Below are 24,610 nucleotides of genomic sequence, written 5' to 3' on the forward strand. Positions count from 1 at the left end.
TATTGATGAGGAAATGAGAGTTTTCCTTTCAAATAAATGCCCAAACATTGAAGAAATCGCTAGGACACATCAGGCTCATGTTTCTCATAAATACAGGAATGAAAAAATTTAACACAGTCACGCCGGGACCTGCCGAATTTACTAAATCTTACTAAGAATGTATTTATATATATAAAAAGATAACTTTTTTGTCGTTTTTTTTTATTTTTAACTCCTCTTTTTTACGAATTCTAAAAAGCATAACTCAAAAATGTAACATAAAAATGTTTTTTAAAGTCAGAATAAATTTAATTTTGTCATATTTATTTTGTTTAATTACCATAAAAGCATGCTTGGACTTTATATTTTTCTTTAATATTTGACTTAATCATTATAACATATTTCTCAGAAATTTGTATATAATGCATCTCCAATTATTTGTAGGATTTTAAATGCACCCCGACTTCAAAATGTTTGAGTTTGAGAACCACTGAACTAGAGGATTAATAAAGGACCATTCCAGATTTGACATTTCAGGGTACTATGAGAGCCTGTGAAATACAGGTAGCAGAAAAGAGACATTATATCTTCCTTAATTACTCCAAGTTGGTATATCTCTGGGGTGATTTGAGTTGAGTTGAGGTATTTTTGCCTGGTGTTGGATCCCTGTCTCAGGAAGAAGTTTAGGAGCAGAGGAAACATAATTTTTGCCTACAACTGACTGAATCTGTGGTTGTGTCTTTTGTTTAACTTGATTATGTGTTCAAAGTCAAAGAGAGAACAAGCAGTCACCATTGTTGAATGTTGTAGAGCTTGATACATGTCCTTGAGGAACAGTCCCCAGCAATGAAGCTATATGTGTAATCCTGTGCATATGTTACTTTATCAATATAAATGCAGGCTTCCTTGTTTTATTGAACTTCACTTTACTGTTTTTCACAGATGTTGCTTTTTTTAAAACAAATTGAAGACAAGACACCCCCACTGACAAAAAGATTCTGATGCACTTCATTGCTATATTGGCTGCACTGTGGTAGTCTGGAAACAAACTTGTGATATCTCTGAGCTATTCTTGTTCATCTTCTGCTCTAAATTGGTTTGTGTGTTTCTGTTTCAGTAAATCAGACAATCCAGAGCTCAAATCCTAGTTGTACCACTTAATAGCTATGTGAGCTTCAATTTTTACATCTGTAACATAGGACAATAACACTTGCCTAATAAATCTGTTGCAAGAATCAAATGAGATAATGTGTGTAAAGAATTTGATACATTATAGGTACTAATTATCATTGTATATACTAATCCCTGAGAGCCATGAAAAGGAAAAATGGTTACAGAGGCACTCACCACTGGATGTTACTCACCCAGGCAAGCAGGTGCTTGCATCTGGCATCACAAGCAAAGAAGTTTTGACCAGTAAAGAATTAAAGTAGCAAATGCCATGGAAATAATTGCATAGTTATGTAGAGAATTACCTCCAGCCAAGAGCACCTGCATACAACATCCAGGGGCACAAGTAAAGTTTAGAATAAAACAGCCACACCAGAGGTTCACATTTTTTTTCCTTGCAAGATAAGACTCCAGGAAGAGAAAAAAATACAGATTAAACTGCCAACTTCTCAGAAGAAAGACAACATGTCAATCAATCATGTATCAGATGCATGCCTACACTTATGTGCCTGTGTTCTAAAATCACATGGTTATAGTTTAACTCTCACGAGACATTTCTTTACAGAGCTCTCTTGCTGTCACACACTGAGGTAGAAAAGCTCAATGTAATGACTCTTTGTAAGTGTCTTGTTTTATTTTCACCTGTAAAAGCTCCTTGGCAGATCCTCGCCTGTCCACATCCATCTCAAGACAGTGATTTAAAAAGTCACGGAATACAGCCGACAGTCTTTCAGGATTCTGGAGCTCTGGGGTTCCATTAGTAGCTATCAGATATAATGCCTATAGAAAAAATTAGAGAAATCTTTTTGGCATTTACATATTAGGGTTATGAGTTGGTGTAGCAGGTACAAATCCATTTCTTCTGGTTTATACAGTGGATCCTAAAATTTCCAGTATACAGAATGACACTGACATATATTTCAAAGTTTCTATAACATTTAGAAATTATTATTCTTGGCAGTAACTGAGATGCTCAACCCCTCAAAACTTGGAAATCAGGTTATAAGGTTTTCCTTTGAGAGTTAAACAGGTAAAAAAATCCATATACTATAACAAATGTCTGAATAAACAACTAGCAAATTAAACCAAATATTGCCTGTAAATCTGTGACTCTAAAAAGTTGAGAAACACATATACATCCAATAATATTGACCAGAGTATATATAACCTTCAGAAGGTAGGTTGCAAAGGTGATTGTAATTTATTAAGTGTTTATCTTGTGTAAATATCTGTGAGCAGCCCAGGCATGAACAGAATCCATTATAGAATTAGAGAAGTACAAAAAAACAGAAGATGGCAGTGCTTGGATAAGAAGTGACCTGTGGGACTCAAAAACTGAAGTACTTTTCTGGCAGAAGTATCCGTCTAAATTTTATTACCCATGAAGGTCTACCTGTGAGAAAAACTGTCATTACTAGTCCTGGAATGTGAGAGTTATGTACCTTACTGTAAAATAATAAATTGTTAATATATCACTGAAATCATTGTTATGTATGGTTACCAATGAGAGATAGCTATGTACTCATGGTATGCTGACAAAACCAAGGGCCCTAGTCTTTAAAGCAGATAGTTGGACCCAAGACCATGATTAATTCATGAAGTCCATTATTCAAAGGCTCTTGACAAAAGCTTGCCATTCCTCATGACTCCTCTAAGCAAATAGAGCATTAATTATGCATCAGGTATTATATTAGACATTGGATCACTAGAGAATGTCCTACTTTCAAAGATCACACAATTTAGTGAAAGAGACAGAGAGCTTCAATACAGTGAGACAATACTTAATCAAGGAACATAACAAGTGCAAAGTAAACAGAAGGATAAAGCAATTTACATCAGGGCTCAGAGAGAACTTCACATAGAATGTTGGCATTTGAACAGCATATTGAAAGTTAAGTAAGAGTTTTCCTACAGGTATTGCTACCAGTGTTATTATGTCTGCCTGTGCAACCAACTGCCTAACTATTATGGAGACATGCTCCCTCCTGAAATTGCTTGGCTTTGCAGCAAATAATCACTCCCCTTCCCTTTTCCTCACCATGGCTCCTACTAATATTATTAAAAGTATTCTTATCAAAGTCCTTTCCCAGGCCAGTTTTCATCAGCTGGTGAGAACATCTCTCTTCCTTTCCAGAAACCTCCACAGATGTGCTTTTAGAAAGGGTTAGGAAGGACAGGTAATCTAGTGGCTGACAACCTATGGTTTATATAAGAATCACCGAGAGAGCTTATTAAAACAGATTCCTGGGTGACCCCATCGTAAATGAGATTCACTAAATCTGTAGAGGGGCCCAAGAATTTTCATTCTAACAAGTTCTCTGTTGATACTGAAACCACTGGTTCCAAGCCCACACTCCGAGAACTGGTTTACTCCACCCAGCTAATTAAGCAACAGGCCAAACTAGAGGTTCCCACAATCAGTAGGGGAGATTTAAAAGATTCCCCATGCCCAGCTCTCAACCCAGACCACTTAAGTAAAAATTTTGGGAGGACAAATCCTGGCATTGGTATTTTTTAAGATGTCCAGGAGATTCCAATTTACAGCCAACATTGAGAACCACTGGTAAAAGACTTGCGGCCCACTAAATATCTCAGAATATCTGAGTTATAATTACACCAAATAAGAGTCACAGAATCCCATAGAGGGGGATTTTCTTGCACAGTGATGAGTAACATTCTCTTGCATGTTTCTATAAAGTGAGATGAAACTATATTTCCTCCCTAGGACATTAAAAAATCTCCATGTGTAAAAGTTTTTGCTCAGCAAGAGAAACTGATATCAAAATAGACAGCCAACTATATGGGAACTGATATTTTCAAACGACAGCTCAGATAAGGGCCTAATATCCAAAATTTACAAAGAACTCATAAAACTCAACAACAAACAAACAAACAATCCAATAAAAAAATGGGAAGAGGACATGAACAGACACTTCTCCCAGGAAGAGATACAAATGGCCAACAGATATATGAAAAGATGCTCAGCTTCATTAGTTATTAGAGAAATGCAAATCAAAACTACAATGAGATACCACCTCACTCCTGTTAGATTAGCTATTATCAACAAGACGGGTAATAGCAAATGTTGGAGAGGCTGTGGAGAAAAAGGAACCCTCATTCACTGTTGGTGGGACTGTAAAGTAGTACAACCATTATGGAGGAAAGTATGGTGGTTCCTCAAAAAACTGCAAATAGAACTACCTTATGACCCAGCAATCCCTCTACTGGGTATATACCCCAAGACCTCAGAAACATTGATACGTGAAGACACATGTAGCCCCATGTTCATTGCAGCACTGTTCACAGTGGCCAAGACATGGAAACAACCAAAAAGCCCTTCAATAGAAGACTGGATAAAGAAGATGTGGCACATATACACTATGGAATACTACTCAGCCATAAGAAATGATGACATCAGATCATTTACAGCAAAATGGTGGGATCTTGATAACATTATAAGGAGTGAAATAAGCAAATCAGAAAAAAACAAGAACTACATGATTCCATACATTGGTGGAACATAAAAATGAGACTAAGAGACATGGACAAGAGTGTGGTGGTTACCAAGGGTGGGGGGGAGGGAGGACATGGGATGGAGGGAGGGAGAGAGTTAGGGGGAGGGGGAGGGGCACAGAGAACTAGATAGAGGGTGACGGAGTACAATCTGACTTTGGGCGAGGGGTTTGCAACATAATTTGATGACAAAATAACCTAGACATGTTTTCTTTGAATATATGTACCCTGATTTATTAATGTCATCCCATTACCATTAATAAAAATTTATTAAAAAAAAAATCTCCATGTGAATACACCCTCCTCTAAACAACTTCTTTTTCCTCATTCCTCCTATCTAGTTTTAAATTCCATCATTGATGAACAGCAAATCCAAGTGGCAGCTATTAGAACTTCCACGACAAAACACAAGTGGCAAATCTAGTCGTGACGAAAACGAGGTAGTATAGAAAAAGAATCCATTAACTGCATTTAGACAATCATCAATTGGGCTAAAATCAAATGGTGTGCAATCACAGCAGATAAATTAATTTCAAACACAGTGTTTTTACTTCTGGATAATTAGTGCATGAAGAACATGTACTCACAAACTTTCTTAGTTTCCTTATTAAAAGGAAACTGGTTGCTGCAAATTATATTTGCTGTCCCCCTCCCTAAACAAACCTCCCATTTCAGCTGGTCACACAGTTCTGCTACACTCTCTGTCCTTTGCTTGTTTGCTTTCTGCCTGGTCACCCAATCCAGTCCTAAATAAACACATTTATTTTTCTTCTATCCACTCTATGTAGATCTGTTTGAATATTATACTATTTTATTTCCTCACTTTTTATTCGGTATTCTTAGCTAAATACATTTTCTCCATATAATCTTGCTATGCAGAAGTACACGTGCATCTCTACCCAATCCTCTCACTTCTCTTCAATCCATGCCTAATTAACTTAGGAAATGCATGCCCCTATTTCTATTTCATTTATGAATAAAATAATGACCTTGGATAAGAGTTGTGAAGCCTGAATGGTGTTGGTGATACAGTGCATCAAGGGAGAAGAAAGTCCTATACTTTGAAAGAGAATAAGAAATAATAAGGAACCAGTGCTATGAATCTCTGCATCACTTCAAAGAGTGCATATGCCCTCTTCTGAATTTCTATAAAAAATAGTTGTGGCTTTTGTTGGAGGATAGGACTGATGGTAGAGGGAGGGATTCTTGGTTGGCACCCTAACTAATGACTCCTGAATAGTCTTGATTTGCTTACACACCTTTATCCTAAATCTAGGTATCAAATTCAATGCTGCTTTTTACTCAACATAATATCATAGCCTGACCAGGCTGTGGTGCAGTGGATAGAGCATCAGACTGGGATGCAGAGGGCCCAGGATCTAAACCCTGAGATCAGCAGCTTGAGCACAGGCTCATCCAACTTGAGCATGGGTTCATTTGGCTTGAGCAGGGGACTCACCAGCTTGAGTGTGGGGTCGCTGGCTTGAGTGCGGGATCATAGACAGGACCCCATCATTGCTGGCTTGAGTAAGGGGTCACTTGCTTTGCTGTAGCTCCCGGTCAAGGCACATATGAGAATATAATCAGTGAACAACTAAGGAGCTGTAACGAAGAATTGATGCTTCTCATTTCTCTCCCTCCCTGTCTCTCTCTCTCTCCCTCTCTCTCTCTCTCTCTCTCTCTCTCTCTCTCTCTGTCACACACACACACACACAGAGAGAGAGAGAGTGAGAGAGAGAGAGAACCACTATATCATAAATATTCCTTGATTTTTAAAAAAATATCTTCAAATATATCATTTTAAGGACTGCATAATAGTTCACAATGGGGACATATTATAGTTAATACTGGTGGACTGATTAAAAAGTTCATGTCCTAAGAAAATTTGAAGAAAACACCAATGTTAACAGTGGTTCACTATGGGTGGTAAGATTATTAGTGACTTGATTTTTAAAACATCTATTTCAATTTTCCAAAATTTCTGCAATGAACACTGCTGTTTTTATTATTTTTAAAATTCTCTAAAACATTACTTAAAAATAAATTTAAAACTGGCTGGTTGACAAATTGGTTGGCCTGGCATGCTGATGTCCTGGGTTCCATCCCCAGTCAGGACACACATGAGAAGTGACCATCTGCTTCTCTTACCTTCCTTCTCCCCATTCTCTCTCCCTCTCTTCTACCTAGTGACTTGAATGGTTGGAGCTGTAGGCCACAGATGCTGAGGATAGCTTGGTTGGTCTCAGTTTCAGCCTTAAGCACTGAGGATAGCTAAGTTGATTTGAGCACCAGTTCCAGATTGGGGTAACTGGGTGGATTTTGGCTCGGAAACATACAGGAGTCTGTCTCTCTATCTCCTCTCTTCTCACTTAAAAATAAATAAATATATTAACTCATTAATTAAAAAGGCTGTGCTGTCTAATTTTCACAAAAATCCTTGTCGATTTCTCTTTGTCTTCCTAACCTTAAATCTGCTTTTCAACAAGTACTATTCCTTGAATGAAGAAAAGAACAAACATATACCATTTCTTTTTCAACTATTGTTTTCATTTTAATTGCAATGATGTTATTATCAACTGATCTCTATTACAAAAATCCACATTTCAGTTATATTATGGGCTACACTGGCCTTTGTGGATTGGCCTGGGAATCTACACACTATTCATAATGCTACTTCTATAACATGCACTCTGAGTTTCAAATAATTAACTTAAAAGTGAACTTTTGGAACACATCTTTTGTTTCAGCTACAAAAAAAGAAGATTATAGCCCATGGCTCTGATATGACAAACAAATATAATTATAGCAAATACAATAATCACAGCGAAAAAGTTTTTTTTTTGGAGAGACAGGAAGGGAGAGAGATGAAAAGCACCAACTAAGAGTTGCGGCATCTTATTTGTGCATTAATTGCTTTGTCATTTGTGCTTTGACCAGGGGGTTTCAGCTGAGCCAGTGACACCTTGCTCAAGCCAGAGACCTTTGCACTCAAACCAGCAACCATGGGGTCGTGTTTATGATCCCATGCTCAAGTCAGTGACCTCACGCTCAAGCTGGTGAGCACAGGCTTGAACTAGATGAGCTCACGCTTATGCCAGCAAACTTGGAGTTTCAAACCTGGGTCATCTGAGTCCAGGCCGATGCTCTATCCACTGTGCCGCTGCCTGACCAGGAGTACAAAAGGATTTTATTAACAAAGCTAAATCTTAGATGAATAAGAATTGAGGAAATTATATCTATGCATGAATGATCACATCTTGGTTTTATCTGAGTTAGTGAAAATTTAAAAGTGAGTAAGCTGGGTTTTAGAAATTGGACTAGAGATTTCTTTTTTAGTTACTTGCCTCTTAAGAAACTCAAGAATCATCTTTGATAAATAAGTAGTACACAGATACAATGGAATACTACTCAGCCATAAAAAATGATGATGTGGCATTGAGGATGGCAACTGAGAAGGCAGACATTCCAACTGCCACCTCCCAGGACCAAATTGGATTACAAATTAATTTAAGAAAAATCATCTTGGAAAACCAACTTTGGACTAAACTAAGAGGAGTCTGTAAACAAGGATCACGAAAGAAGCCACACCAAGACTGGTTGGAAGCGGAGAGACATGGAAAGGGCTGCCCTGCTCCCAAGAGTGAGGGGTGACAGAGGATCTGGAGGGGCTCTCACTATGAGGAGGGTGCCCTAAGAGGTGTGGGTGCTCAGCCCCAGGCCCAGAGCCCCAGGCCCAGAGCCCCAGTCTATAGCCCCATAGCCTAGAATAGGTGCCCAGACAGAATTCGGCAGTGAAAAGAGTCAGGTTTCTGTCTGCGAGAAAGAGACAGCTTTTTGAGACACAAATTCCATCTTATAGGGCCCATGTAGAAAATCTCATTCATAGCCACTTACCAAGGGCTCCAGGGGAGGGAGAGCTGAGAGGACTGGAGTTGCAAGAGGAGAGTGTATAGTTGGAGGCCCAGGGTAGGGGATGGCCACTGGAACCTCTCTACTGAGTCATTCTCCAATACAGTGGTACCTCAAGATAGGAGCAGACCAACATATGTATTTTTTAAAGATACGAGCTGCAACTCAGTTCGTATTTTTGTTCGAGATCCGAGTGAAATTCCGGGATATGAATCGTGATTTGGGAAGCTGCCGCTAGTTGGCACATTGGTGTACAGGTCCAGTATCAGCAGCAAAACACCAGCATCTAGTTCTTTCTCACGTGTTACCCACAGAATCAAGTCGAATTTGTGTGCTTTACTCGTTCTTGAATCATTTTTGTATTTTTTTGCTAACTTTTTTGTGTGCTATCATGGGGTCGAAGAAAGTGAGTGTAAAGGAGAGTGGTGAGAAGAAGAAGAGAATGATGTCGATAAAAGTAAAGCAAGAAATAATAGAAAAACATGAGCATGGTGTACGAGTGATTGAACTGGCAAGGCTGTACGACCACAATACATCTACAATCTGTACCATCCTTAAACAAAAGAATGCCATCAAAAGCACAAATCCAGCAAAAGGAACTACAATTCTGTCCCAATTAAGGACAAATATCCATGAAGAAATGGAGAAGCTTCTGCTGGTGAGGGTGAATGAGAAAGAGCTGGCCGGAGTTACAGTGATGGAGACTGTAATATGTGAAAAGGCACGTATTATTTACGGGACCTTGAAGAAGAAAGAACCATCAACCTCAAAAGAGGCAGTAGAAGATACATTTAAGGCAAGTCATGGCTGGTTTGAATATTTCAAGAAGAGATCTGGCATCCACTCGGTGGTGAGGCATGGTGAAGCTGCAAGTGCTAACGTTAGGCAGCTGAGGAGTACATTGCACGTTTTGCTGTGCTTATTGCAAAGAAAGACTACATCCCCCAACAAGTGTTCAACTGTGACGAAACAGGATTGTTTTGGAAAAAAAAATGCCCCAGAGGGTTTTCATCACTGCAGAGAAGAAGCTGCCAGGCCATAAACCCGTGAAGTACTGTCTGACCCTTGCATTGTGTGCAAATGCTAGCAGTGACTGTAAAGTAAAGCCACTGCTAGTGTATCATTCCCAAAATCCTCGAGCCTTTAAGACTTACAAGATTCTTAAAGAAAAGCTGAAGGTTATGTGGTGCACCAATGCTAGGGCATGGGTTACGTGGCAGTTTTTTATTGAATGGGTAAGTCTCGTCTTTGGTCCTGCAGTGAAGAAATATCTTCAAGAAAATAGACTCCCGATGAAAGCATTACTAATCTTTGAAAATGCTCCAGCCCACCCACCTGGTCTTGAAGATGACACTCTCTATGAGTTCAAATTCATGAAAGTCCTCTACCTCCCAGACAACACGACTTCAATCTTGCAGCTTATGGATCAGCAGGTCATTTCCAACTTTAAAAATCTTTACACAAAGCACTTGTTCTACCGCTGCTTGATATGACTGAGAATACAAATATAACCCTTCGAGAGTTTTGGAAAGATCACTACAACATCGTGATATGTTTACACATTATTGAGTTGGCATGGCAAGAGGTTACAAGAAGAACCTTGAACTTGGCATGTTGCAGACAGAGATTTCGTAGGATTCGAACCAGAGACCGAGACCGAGACCGAGGTAGAAGCATTGGAGGAGATTGTGCCCTTGGAAAGTCAATGGGTCTGGAGGTAGATAAGGGTGATGTAAACAAGCTCATCGAGGAACATGAGGAGGAACTCTCAACTGAGGAGTTGAAGGAGCTACAGATGATGCAACATAAGGAGCTTCTGCAAGAGATTAGAAGTGAGGAGGAGGTAGAGTCGGAGGAAGTGATTTCTACAAGTGAAATCAAACAAATGCTGACAATGTGGGAGAAACTTTCAAGTTTCATTGAAAAGAAACATACAGAAAAAGTTTCAACTGGTTGTGCTTCAGCACTTTTTAATGACACTTGTTTGTCACATTTCTGTAATATTTTAAAAGGCAGCCAAAAGCAAACCTCTTTGGATAGATTTTTGTTCAAAAGTGCTGTAAGTGAAAGTGCCAAAAATGTAGCCAAAAAGGCAAAAACAGATGATGATTAAATGAAAAATATGTAATGTTAAGTTTAGGCTAAGTTTAAAGTTAAGAAAGTGCATTTTTTTATAATTAAGTTTTTGTGGTTTCATTTTAAGTAAAGAAAGTACAGTTTTAGTTTTGTTTAAAGTAAAGAAAATACAGTTTTAGTTTACATTTAGTGTTAAGAAGGTGCAGTTTTAGTTTACGTGTCTACAGTGCCTGCATTCCTTCCTCTCTCCCTCCTCCTCCACCAATCACCTCTGTTAGCTGCACTCGTCTGTCTCCAAGGTAAGAATATAGTATTTTTTTAAATAAATTTTTATTAATGGTAATGGGATGACATTAATAAATCAGGGTACATATATTCAAAGAAAACATGTCTAGGTTATTTTGTCATTAAATTATGTTGCATACCTCTCGCCCAAAGTCAGATTGTCCTCCACCACCCTCTATCTAGTTCTCTGTGCCCCTCCCCCTCCCCCTAACTCTCTCCTTCTCTCCCTCCCATGTCTTCCCTCCCCCCACCCCTGGTAACCACCACACTCTTGTCCATGTCTCTTAGTCTCGTTTTTATGTTCCACCAATGTATGGAATCATGTAGTTCTTGTTTTTTTCTGATTTACTTATTTCACTCCGTATAATGTTTTCAAGATCCCACCATTTTGCTGTAAATGATCTGATGTCATCATTTCTTATGGCTGAGTAGTATTCCATAGTGTATATGTGCCACATCTTCTTTATCCAGTCTTCTATTGAAGGGCTTTTTGGTTGTTTCCATGTCTTGGCCACTGTGAACAGTGCTGCAATGAACATGGGGCTACATGTGTCTTCACGTATCAATGTTTCTGAGGTTTTGGGGTATATACCCAGTAGAGGGATTGCTGGGTCATAAGGTAGTTCTATTTGCAGTTTTTTGAGGAACCACCATACTTTCCTCCATAATGGTTGTACTACTTTACAGTCCCACCAACAATGGATGAGAGTTCCCTTTTCTCCGCAGCCTCTCCAACATTTGCTATTACCCGTCTTGTTGATAATAGCTAATCTAACAGGGGTGAGGTGGTATCTCATTGTAGTTTTGATTTGCATTTCTCTAATAACTAATGAAGCTGAGCATCTTTTCATATATCTGTTGGCCATTTGTATTTCTTCCTGGGAGAAGTGTCTGTTCATGTCCTCTTCCCATTTTTTTTATTGGATTGTTTGTTTGTTTGTTGTTGAGTTTTATGAGTTCTTTGTAAATTTTGGATATTAGGCCCTTATCTGAGCTGTTGTTTGAAAATATCATTTCCCATTTAGTTGGCTGTCTGTTTATTTTGATATCAGTTTCTTTTGCTGAGCAAAAACTTTTTATTCTGATGTAGTCCCATTCATTTATCTTTGCCTTCACTTCTCTTGCCATTGGAGTCAAGTTCATAAAATGTTCTTTAAAACCCAGGTCCATGATTTTAGTACCTATGTCTTCTTCTATGTACTTTATTGTTTCAGGTCTTATATTTAGGTCTTTGATCTATTTTGAATTAATTTTAGTACATGGGGACAGGCTGTAGTCGAGTTTCATTCTTTTGCATGTGGCTTTCCAGTTTTCCCAACACCATTTGTTGAAGAGGCTTTCTTTCCTCCATTGTGTGTTGTTGGCCCCTTTATCAAAGATTATTTGACCATATATATGTGGTTTTATTTCTGGGCTTTCTATTCTGTTCCATTGGTCTGAGTGTCTATTTTTCTGCCAATACCATGCTGTTTTGATTATCGTGGCCCTATAATATAGTTTAAAGTCAGGTATTGTAATGCCCCCAGCTTCATTCTTTTTCCTTAGGATTGTTTTGGCTATTCGGGGTTTTTTATAGTTCCATATAAATCTGATGATTTTTTGTTCCATTTCTTTAAAAAATCTCATAGGAATTTTGATGGGAATTGCATTAAATTTATATATTGCTTTGGGTAATATGGCCATTTTAATTATATTTATTTTTCCTATCCAAGAACAAGGAATATTTTTCCATCTCATTGTGTCTTTTTCTATTTCTCTTAATAATGCCTTGTAGTTTTCGTTATATAGGTCCTTTACATTCTTTGTTATGTTTATTCCTAGGTATTTTATTTTTTTTTGTTGCAATTGTGAAGGGGATTATTTTTTTGAGTTCGTTTTCTAATATTTCATTGTTGGCATATAGAAAGGCTATGGACTTCTGTATGTTAATTTTGTATCCTGCGACCTTACTGTATTGGTTTATTGTTTCTAATAATCTTTTTGTGGAGTCCTTCGAGTTTTCGATGTATAGGATCATATCATCAGCAAAAAGTGATACCTTTACTTCTTCTTTTCCAATATGGATGCCTTTTATTTCTTTGTCTTGTCTGATTGCTCTGGCCAGAACTTCTAGCACCACGTTAAATAAGAGTGGAGAGAGTGGACAACCCTGTCTTGTTCCTGATTTAAGGTAGAAAGTCCTCAGTTTTATGCCGTTTAATAGGATGTTGGCTGATGGTTTATCATATATGGCCTTTATCATGTTGAGATATTTTCCTTCTATACCCATTTTGTTGAGAGTCTTAAACATAAAATTGTGTTGTATTTTATCAAAAGCCTTTTCTGCATCTATTGATAAGATCATGTGGTTTCTGTTCTTTGTTTTGTTGATATGGTGTATTACGTTAACCGTTTTACGTATGTTGAACCATCCTTGAGATTCTGGGATGAATCCCACTTGATCATGATGTATTATTTTTTTAATATGTTGTTGTATTCGGTTTGCCAGTATTTTGTTTAGTATTTTAGCATCTGTATTCATTAGAGATATTGGTCTGTAGTTTTCTTTCTTTGTGCCATCCTTGCCAGGTTTTGGTATGAGGGTTATGTTGGCCTCATAAAATGTGTTTGGAAGTATTGCTTCTTCTTCAATTTTTTGGAAGACTTTGAGTAGAATAGGAACCAAGTCTTCTTTGAATGTTTGATAGAATTCACTAGTATAACCGTCTGGGCCTGGACTTTTATTTTTGGGGAGATTTTTAATAGTTTTTTCTATTTCCTCCCTGCTGATTGGTCTGTTTAGGCTTTCTGCTTCTTCATGACTCAGTCTAGGAAGGTTGTATTGTTCTAGGAATTTATCCATTTCTTCTAGATTGTTGTATTTGGTGGCATATAATTTTTCATAGTATTCTACAATAATTCTTTGTATATCTATGATGTCTGTGGTGATCTCTCCTCTTTCATTTTGGATTTTATTTATTTGAGTCCTGTGCCTTTTTTCCTTGGTGAGTCTTGCCAAGGGTTTGTCAATTTTGTTGATCTTTTCAAAGAACCAGCTCCTTGTTTTATTGATTTTTTCTATAGTTTTTCTGTTCTCTATTTCATTTATTTCTGCTCTGATTTTTATTATCTCCTTTCTTCGTCTGGTTTTGTGTTGTCTTTGTTCTTCTTTTTCTAGTTCCTTAAGGTATGAAGTTAAGTGGTTTACTTCAGCTCTGTCTTGTTTGTTCATATAGGCCTGAAGTGATATGAGCTTTCCTCTTATTACTGCTTTTGCTGCATCCCAGAGATTCTGATATGTCGTATTTTCATTTGTCTGTATATATCTTTTGATCTCTGCGCTTATTTCTTCTTTGACCCAAGGAATATAGTATTCAGAAATTCTTTTTTTTTTTTTTTACTTTTTAATTTTTATTTTTTATTTATTCATTTTTAGAGAGGAGAGAGAGACAGAGAGGGAGAGAGAGGAGAGAGAGATAGAGGGAGAGAAGGGGGGAGGAGCTGGAAGCATCAACTCCCATATGTGCCTTGACCAGGCAAGCCCAGGGTTTTGAACCGGCGACCTCAGCATTTCCAGGTCGACACTTTATCTACTGCGCCACCACAGGTCAGGCCAGGAATATAGTATTAAATAACACTTTTTTCTTTTATTTCATATATTTTGTTATACATTGGTAAAGTATACATGTGTGTCTCTTAATTAAAAACTTTTTTTTTCTCCATAATTTAGGATGGTTTGGGATGTTTCACAGTGCTGGAACAGATTAAATCTATTTCAGCTATTTTAAATGGGAGAAATTTGTTTGAAATACAAGTTGACTGACCTATGAGCTCAGTTACAGAATGAATTAAACTCGTATCTCAAGGTTCCACTGTACTGCAGTTGCCATCTTTCTTTGGTGAAGCAATACCCTCAGAGTGTCATCAACCTTGGGAAAAGGAACTGCTCCTCCCTCAGGAATCTCTCCTACTCCAGGGGTGGTGATGGGTTGTTCTGAGAGGCCAGGAAGCAGAGGGTGTGTCAGTGACTCAGTTTTCTAGTGCTGAGGCCAGAACTACCCACACCCTCCCACACTCCTGAATCTAAGACTGGTGCTTCCACCTTACAGGAAACTCAGTTGAAATTGTGGGCAGGCAGACAACACCTCTGGGACTCAGAGGTCACATCAACTGAACTCCTGGGGCAATACCCTACTGAAGTCTATGAAAAAACTCTGGACAGACTGACACCTGGGGCTGAGGGGTGAAGCCACACCCACTAGCATTTGTAATCTCTGAATTATTGCAGGCTCTAGACTCTACCATAGATTTATTCAGCAGCTGATACCAAAAAGCAGCCAGCAGACAGAGGCTGCAGAAGGATGACTCAGGGAAACTTTGTCTTTTAAGTGGACTTTCCCCCAGGCCCACAGTGGGTAAAAGCCAGCCTAGGTGTGCAGCTGGTATTTACATGTGCACCTGGGCCCAGCAGAGGCAGTCACAAACTCTGGATTGCTTGTAACACCAAGAAGGTTGCTGAAGGCCAGTCATGGGCAGTGTCTCCCACTGATCTGCACCAGGTTACACCCAGGGAGGCACAGCGCTGGCACATACAGTGGCCAGCTGCAGAGAGCATCACTTCAGAACCTAACAACCCTTGCTAAAGTGGTATCCTAAGGAATGGCTCCTTAAACCTTGCCCAGCTGAGGCAAGTTCTGTTGACTGTGATCAGCACTGGCACAGTGGCTCATGTACATTGGATAGGGTGGAGCTACACAGCCAGCTGGCCTGGTTGCTGGATATCCTACCCTGCTTGGATAGACTCCAAAGGGGGAAGAGAGAGAGGCTTGGGGCATGGACATTCAAAGTGTAGATCCCTATGTGCTTATTGTTGGATCTGGACAAGGAGCTCAGCCACTTTCTGGGGTGCACAGTCAGCCCCAGGAAAGGAAACTCTAAGTCTTTCTCCTTGAGACCAGTGTCTCATCAGCAGTAAGAACTTCTGCAGAGGTGATGGTCGGCCACACATGGTCTGAAACTGCTGCTCACCTTGTTGGGGAGAAATAAAATTTGAGTATCCAGCAGGGGCTGAGGGATTAGGCCCTGGAGTAAGGGTCACAATCCCTATACTGAGCTACTGCCCAAGAGACTCCTGAAGTAGGGGGTTCCACTAATGTTGTATTCCCAAATTCAGCTGCCCTAACCCTACAAGCTTACAGACTGTAGAGGGATTGGTTTGGTGAAGCCAGTCTGGGCTCACACTACATTCTTTCTACAGAAAACTCTGGGAAGAGCAACAAAAGGAGGTGGAGCAGCTGAAAAGTGGAGGCAAATCTTATGGATATTAGGGCTTTTACGGAGCTTCTGTCAGAGCTGCTGTCAAAGCAGGAAGAAGCTGATCCTTATACACAGGTTGGCCCCTCCCAAACTACCCAGGCACAGAAAACGCAGACACAAACGGCAACAAAAGCAGTAGCTGCAGACAAGCTGCCCACAGAAGGTTACAAACAACAGCTGATGTCAACCTAAGAAGATATAGAACCAACAAAACTGGTAGCTGGAGGCAGACAGCACCAACCCTAGGCTTAGCTAGCTATACCAGCAGGATGCCCAAAGGCAAAGTCTATACACAGACAAAATGAGTAGACAAAGAAATGTTACCTAAATGAATCAATAAAAGAAATCCCCAGAAAAAGAACTTAATGAAATGGAAGTAACCAAAGTCCCAGATACAGAGTTTAACATAATGATTTTTAGAATGCTCAAAGATCTTAGAGCAATAATGGTTGGACATAATGAGCCCATAAATAAAGCAATAGCAAGCATCAAAAAGGACATTGAAATCTTAAAAAAGAACCAGTCGGAAATGGCAAATATAATATCAGAAATGAAGACTGCACACGGAGGAATCAACAGTAGGCTGGATGAAGCAGAGGATCAAATCACTGATTTAGAAGTCAAGATAAACATAAGCACAGAAGTAGAGAAGTAAAACCTGAAATAAATAACTTAACACTGCATCTAAAAAAACTAGAAAAAGAACATCAATGAAACCCAGAGGAAGTGGAAGGAAAGAAAGAATAAAGATCAGAACTGAAAAAAAAAATGACATAGAAGCTAAAAATCAATACAGAAGATGAATGAAACAAAAAGCTGGTTTTTTGAAAAGGTAAACAAGATTGGTGAACCTTTAACCAGACTCCATAAGCAAAAAAGATAGAGGAATAAAATAAATAAAATTAGAAATGAAAGTGCAGATGTAAAGAATTGAGCCTGACCAGGCAGTGGTGCAGTGCATAGAGTGTCAGACTGGGATGCAAAGGACCCAGGTTCGAGACCCCAAGGTCCCCAGCTTGAGTGCGGGCTCATCTGGTTTGAGCAAAGCTCACCAGCTTGCACCCAAGGTCAATGGCTTGAGCAAGGGTTACTTGGTCTGCTAAAGGCCCACAGTCAAGGCATATATGAAAAAGCAATCAAAGAACAACTAAGATGTTGAAATGAAAACTGATGATTAATGCTTCTCATCTCTCTCCATTCCTGTCTGTCTGTCCCTATCTATCCCTCTCTTTGACTCTCTCTGTCTCTGTAAAAGAAAAGAAAAGAAATATGAAGAAGTGTAAGAAAATACTATGAAGATGTGTATGCAAAAAAGTTGGACAACCTAGGTTAAATGGATAAATTCCTAGAAACATACAATCTCCCAAAACTCAATCTGGAAGAATCAGAAAACCGAGACAGACCAATTACAACAAATGAAATTAAAAAAGTTATCCAAAACCTCCAAGCAAACAAAAGTCCTGGACCAGATGGCTTCACAGGTGAAATTTACCAAACATTCAAAGAAGAAATAATGCCTATCCTTCTCAAGCTATTTAAAAAAATTCAAGAGGAGAGAAGATTTCCAAACTCCTTTTATGAGGCAAGCATAATCCTTATTCCAAAACCAGGTAAAGACACTACCAAAAAAAAAAGCTATAGGCCAATATACGTGAAGAACTTAGATGCTAAAATTCTCAACAAAATATTAGCAAACCTGATCCAGCAATACATGAAAAAAATCATACACCATGATCAAGTCGGATTTAATCTAGGGAGGCAAGGCTAGTACAATATTTGCAAATCAATCAATGTGATTCAAAGGAAGGATAAAAATCACGTGATTTTATCAATAGATGCAGAAAAAGCATTTGATAAAATCCAGAACCCATTTATGATCAAAACTCTCAGCTAAGTGGGAATACAAGGAACATAACTCAACATAATAAAGACGATTTATGACAAACCGACAGCCAACATTATACTCAATGGTAAAAAATTAAACTCAATCCCTTTGAGATCAGGAACAAGGCAGGAGTGCCTCCTTTCACCACTCTTAATCAACACAGTTTGGCTAAGAAGTCCTAGCCACAGGAATCAGACAAGAAGAAGAAATAAAAGGCATCCAAATAGGAAAAAAGAAGTAAACTATCATTATTTGCTGATGACATGATATTGTACATAGAAAACCCTAAAGTCTCAGTCAGAAAAATACTAGCCTTGATAAATGAATTCTGGAAGGTGGCAGGATATAAAATCAATATTCAGAAATCAGTGCTATTTTTATACACCAACAACAAACTGTCTGAAAGAAAAATTAAGGAAACAATTCCCTTCAATGTTGCAATAAAAAAAATAAAGTACCTAGGAGTAAATTTAACTAAAGAAGTAAAGGACTTGTACTCAGAAAATTATAAATCATTGATAAAAGAAATCAAGAAAGATAAAAACAAGTGAAAGCATATACTGTGTTCATGGACAAGAAGTATAAACATCACTGAAGTGTCTATATTACCTTAAGCAATCTATAAATTTAATGCAATTCTTATCAAAATACCAATGGCATACTTCATAGATATAGAACAAATATTTCAAAAATTTATATGGAACCAAAAAAGAACACGAATAGCTTCAGCAATCTTGAAAATGAAGAATAAAGTGGAAGATATCACACTTCCTGATATCAAGTTATACTACAAGGCCATTGTAATCAAAACAGCTTGGTACTGGCATAAGAACAGGCATACTGATCAATGGAACAGAACAGAGTACCCAGAAATAAACTGACGCCTTAATGGTCAACTGATATTTGATTAAGGAAGTAAGATCATACAATGGAGTAAAAAGTCTCTTTAATAAATATTGTTGGAAAAATTGGACAGGTACATGCAAAAAAATGAAACTAGACCACCAACTTACACCATTCAAAAAAAATAAGCTCAATATGTATAAAAGACTTAAATGTAAGTCCCAAAACCATAAACATCTTGGTAGAAAACATAGGCAGTGAACACTCCAATATCTCTCATAGCAATAGTTTTGCTGATATATCTCCTTGGGCAAGTAAAATAAAGGACAAAATAAACAAAAGGGACTATATAAAACTAAAAAGCTTTTGTACAGCAAGGCACCATTAACAAAATAAAAAGGGAACCCACACAATGGGAAAATATATTCTCCAATACATCTGATAAGGGGTTAATAACCAAAATTTATAAAGAACTTCTAAAATTCAACACTAGAAAAGTATAAACAATCCAACTAAAAAATGGGCAAAATAACTGAACAGACAGTTCTCCGAAGAGGACATACAGACAGCCAATAGGCATATGAAAAAATGTTCAATATCACTAATCATCAGAGCAATGAAAATTGAAACTAGAATGAGATATCACCTCACACTTGTCAGAATGGCGATCATTAACAAATCAACACACAATAAGCGAGGGTGTGGAGAAAAGGGAACCCTCCTGCATTACTGGTGGGAATGCAGACTTGTGCAAGCACTGTGGAAACAGTATGGCATTTCCTCAAAAAATTAAAAATGGAACTGCCTTTTGACCCAGCTATTCCACTATTAGGAATATACCCTAAGAATACCAAATCACTGATTCAAAAGAAGATATGCACCCCCATGTTTATTGCAGCATTGTTTACAATAGCCAAGATCTGGAAACAGCCCAAGTGCCCGCCAGTCAATGATTGGATTAAAAAGCTTTGGTACATATACACAATGGAATACTATGCAGCCATGAAAAAGAAGGAAATCTTACCTTTTGCGATGGCATGGATGGACCTGAAGACTATTATGCAAAGTGAAATAAGCCAGGCAGAGAAAGACATATATCACATGATCTCACTTATATGTGGAACGTGAGGAACAAAGTGAACTGAGGAATGAAATAGAGGGAGAGGTGGGGTCACAGGGAGCAGACAGACAGCTGTCAAAGGGAAGGGGGAGGAAGGAATTAGATCAGAGAAGGTGAAGGGATTAGTGAAATTATATATATATAACAGAGAGATACAGCTAATAGGACAGCAAATCCCAGAGGGAAGGGGGGCGGGAGTTAGGGGCAGGGTATCCAAAAAGGTGTAAATAGGGCTACAGGGGAGGGTGTTATATTTAGTGGGACACTTGAATCTATGTTAACACAATAAATAAAAAATAATGAAAAAATAATTAATCAATTATAAAACAAATGATGATATAGTGCCATTTATGATAACCTGGAGGGACCTTGAGAACATTATACTGAGTGAAATAAGTAAATAATCAAAAAAGCTAAGTACTGTTTGATTTCACATATAGTTGAGATTTAAATCTGAGACTAATAGACATAGATAAAAGTGAAGTGGTTACCAGAGAGAGGAGATATGGGGGAGGGCATGGCAGGAAGGGAATAAAGAGGGATAAATATACGGTGATGAAAAATGATTTGACTTTGGGTGATGGGTACACAACATATGGCGATGGGTATAAAATGTAATCCACAATTCAAATGCTATAGAAAAGTTTACCTGAAATCTATAGTCTTATTGATCAATGTCACTCTTTTAAATTTAATTTTCTAAATAAAATTTAAAAAATATATTTTATGGCCATTTGAAAACAAAATAAATGATCTATTCTCAAGATAAAAAAAAAAAAGGATCTGTGGGTTCTCCTTCCTTATCCAGGAGTCTTCAATCTCTCACCCTTACTTCAGTCATTCTACTAGCTTCTGTTAATGCAACCTGTAGAAATGTCTTTCATACCCATTCATTTTTCTCTATAGCTATGCCTTTTCTTAAGTTTGAGCTTCTCACAGATTTTCCATAGTCTTCTGATTAGTTTTCTTTACTCAAGCCTTTTTATTCTTCAGTCCATTTTCCTTACCAATCTATTTTATCAGAGATATCATCATGTAATCCCTGTGTCAGCTTTGAAAAAATTTAGTGCAACCCATTGTCTACAGATATGGTTTTCAAATTTTGTTTTCCCAAACTCCCCCTTAGGGAAGCTAAGAGGAAAAAGAGTTGGGAGAAGAAGATAGGTATAAAGATCTTAGGATAGGACTCTGCACACACACATATTTGCTTAAATCAAAGAAGTATTGTTTTTTATCTATTTATTCATGCTTCCAAGCAAAGATTCATTTGAAACAAAGACTCATTATAGTCATGTGAAAACCACTGATCTACAGGACAGAATCAAGATTTCTTAGCAAGGCATATAACATCCTCCATGATTTGGCACCTGCACACCCTTCCCACCCTTATCTGTTTTCTTGTTGTCCTGGAGCCCTTCTTACCCCACCCCTACACATATTGGCCAAAGCTATACACATTAATTTGTTCATCATTCTCATAATAATAAATGTTCTTTCATATATGCCTGAAATTCTATCCCCATTTCCCTTAGGTACCTGGTGAAATTCTATTTGTTTTTAAGCTCTATTTCAAATGGTACTTCCTCTTTATAGCCTTCTCAATCTTTCACTGATACATATGGTGATCAATGACCTGTTTTGGGGGGACTGTCCAAGATTTTAGCCCTGAAGGTCCTGTGTCCTCTAATGCTAAGAAAAGTAGGATAGTTGGTCACCCTGTAAACACAGTAAGCCATTACCTGTTTTGAGTTACAACAGTTCTTTGTTTATATTACCATTTTCACACTGTATTGTGAATACTTGTTAAGCCTGTAGGTCTGCCACCCGGATTGTAAAGGTGGGAATGGTGTCTCAATCATCCCTGGATTTCATGGCAATGGACTCAAAATAGGTGTTCAACAAATGCTTTTGATGCTGAATGAAATGAGAGCCAAGTATATAAATACATTTAGCTGAGCTGGGAATATAACAGATGATATACAAAGTATTAAAGCTCAGAACCTAAAGTAAACTATTAAATATGTAAGAAGATACATAGAGAATGACAAAAGTAATTTTCAAGGTTGAACAGGCTTGGCATGTAGTAACTTTTTATTACCCTCTCTTCAGTGTGATCAAGGAAGAGAGCTCCTTGAGCAGTATATGTAAGGAGATGCCATTAAAGGGAGTAAAAACTGGAAAAAGGTGACCCCAACATGATAATCTGCTCTGGGTAAACCCAGAGTGGAAGGGGAAGAAGTGCTCTCTGGAACTTGGAACATAGTTTAGAGACTTAGTCTTCTCTGACTGACCTTGAACAGCGAAAATGCTCTTTATTAATCTGCTCCATCATTGAACAAGGTCTGTTTAATTCCTATGGTGAGGTAACATAGGTTCTATGACCTATTGAGCTTATTTACAATCTTAGAAAGACAATCTTTGGCCAAAAAATAGCAACCTTCTTCATTGTGGTATACTTAGAAGTTTGTGATGTTCTGGAATTTTTAATAATTCAAATCTTTTGGTAATCACACATACACATCATCGTTTTTACTGACCCCAATATACAACTAAATTTACCTAAGTACTCAGAGGAAACTACTTTACTCAGTTGAAGGAATAATTCAATTTACCTTATTGGCAATTTCCTGAGTTGAAAAAGATCAACATAGTCATCTAGGAAGTTGCCATAATTCTTTAAAGCAATCTATATATAGTCAATAAATTGTCATAAGGCAGTTTTGCAACTGGATTAACCATTTAATTAAAAAGCTTCAGCTTATGACTTCAGTTCATTATAATAGTTTATAAAGTTTAGGTTAGAATGTTAGAAAACAAACCAGGGGACTTACATGAAAATGTGTTAGTAACTATGAGAGGCCCCAGTGCTAATATAAAGAACACTTTACAAAGAGGATAAACTATAGTATAACATTTTCTTCTGAGATGAATACTTGAGGCTTAAAACATATTTTTTTTTCCATGGATATTCTATTTTAAATGGCAAATGAGCTCCCAGCTCATTTCATTCTAATCTATTTAACAGACAAACCAAAACGGCAGGCTATTCATCTACATTTCAATATCTATATGAATACTATGCCCATGGGAAGTAGTAATATCTAACATTTATTGAATGATTACTGTTAGCTCACTTAATCTATACAACCCTCTAAGGTAGACTCAATTATGATTTCCAATTCACCGATGAAGAAACTGAGGCCTGTGGGGTTAATATTATAATAAAATTTGCCTAATATCATACAACTAGCAATGAGGGAGTCAACATTTAAGTCAAGGGAGTTGTAAGTCCAGAGCATATGCTTTTGACCATTTCACAATACCACCTCTCACTGTTGCCTCTCTGAGGTAGTAATTCTCCTGCTAGAGGCAGGCAAGGACTCTTGAAGAAATGAGGCACATGGAGTATGAGCAACTCCCCTTCTGCCTCTCTAGAAGAAATAGGCCCTCTTGAACAGTTTGATTTCTGTGTGCTTAGAAATGGAGAACAGAGGGCAGGTACCTTACTCTGGTTGTTACCTGCAACTTACTGTTGTCCTGGTTATTTTCTCACTTTAGAATTTTCAACTTCCTTTGAGTGTTTTATGAGCAAGATTTGGCAACAAGTAACTTGACACCTTAGTTAATTCATGACCTGGTATGTCAGAGGTTAAAGGCCAGACTACATTATTATCTCTGAAGTGTTTACAGATTTTATGAAAGATCATGACATTTCTTTCTTTCTAAGAAGAGAGCATATGGAGCCAAATCTCCAAAATGAGTATATATAATTAATGTTGTATTCCATACTTTGACTTATCCAAGCAAACAACCCAGTGTGATAACTAAATAATCAATGTGGTCTTATTTAGTTCCCTATTTGTCTTGCATAGTAGTTCTCATATGTCACCAAATTATGGGGGGGGGCTTTTTGTTGTCTTTTAATCCTTAAAAAGTCAGTTAAAATAACCTATTATAGATTTACCCACTTATAGGTTGATGGTAAAAAGTAATTAAGTACCACTGACTGATTAAGTGTTGGCCTAGATTTAGAGTGCTCCTTTCAAGCATAAAGGATTGGCAAATGCCAAAAAATAAATTCCAGGTGACTTTGACAATGCCTGTGCTCATTCAAATCTCTCAGGATTAATAGTGCTTGTTAAGAAATCTGAAGCAGGCTATGTGTACACAGGAAGCAATCCTTGGCAGCCCAAGCATAACCCAAGGTGTAGAATCACAGGGTATTTGGATATGGGGTGGGGGTAGGTATAGAGATAGAAAAGGAAGAACAGCAAAATTGAGCAGGAGGTAGAGGAGAGAATCTGCAAGAAGCAGAGTGAGCAAGAGAACATAGGGCAAAAGCAGGGGTCAAAGGGCAATAGGGAGAGAAGATAGCTGGTGGAGTTGAGATAAAGACTAGAAAAGTCAGTAAGATCAAAATGATCTGATCCTAGGTTCCACTCTGTTACTACCCCATATTTTTGGTCCTTTGCACACAGAACATCTCAAAACGTTGTCTGTATTTGGTATACTGATTTTCTTGCCTTGCCTTCCAT

At 37.9% G+C, this 24,610-nt stretch overlaps 1 protein-coding gene across 7 annotated transcripts in view; it reads right to left on the reverse strand.

The window, feature by feature from the left end:
- PAK3 (p21 (RAC1) activated kinase 3) overlaps positions 1–24,610 on the reverse strand; it is a 284,659-nt gene that overhangs the window by 4,340 nt on the left and 255,709 nt on the right. For all 7 annotated transcript variants that reach the window (XM_066249398.1, XM_066249391.1, XM_066249395.1 and 4 more), the window contains one exon: positions 1,792–1,929. In XM_066249398.1, coding sequence (XP_066105495.1) covers positions 1,792–1,929 — 138 coding nt within the window. The remainder of the gene's footprint in view (positions 1–1,791; positions 1,930–24,610) is intronic.

This window comes from Saccopteryx bilineata, chromosome X (genome assembly GCF_036850765.1).
Source record: "Saccopteryx bilineata isolate mSacBil1 chromosome X, mSacBil1_pri_phased_curated, whole genome shotgun sequence".
Lineage (NCBI taxonomy): Eukaryota > Metazoa > Chordata > Mammalia > Chiroptera > Emballonuridae > Saccopteryx > Saccopteryx bilineata.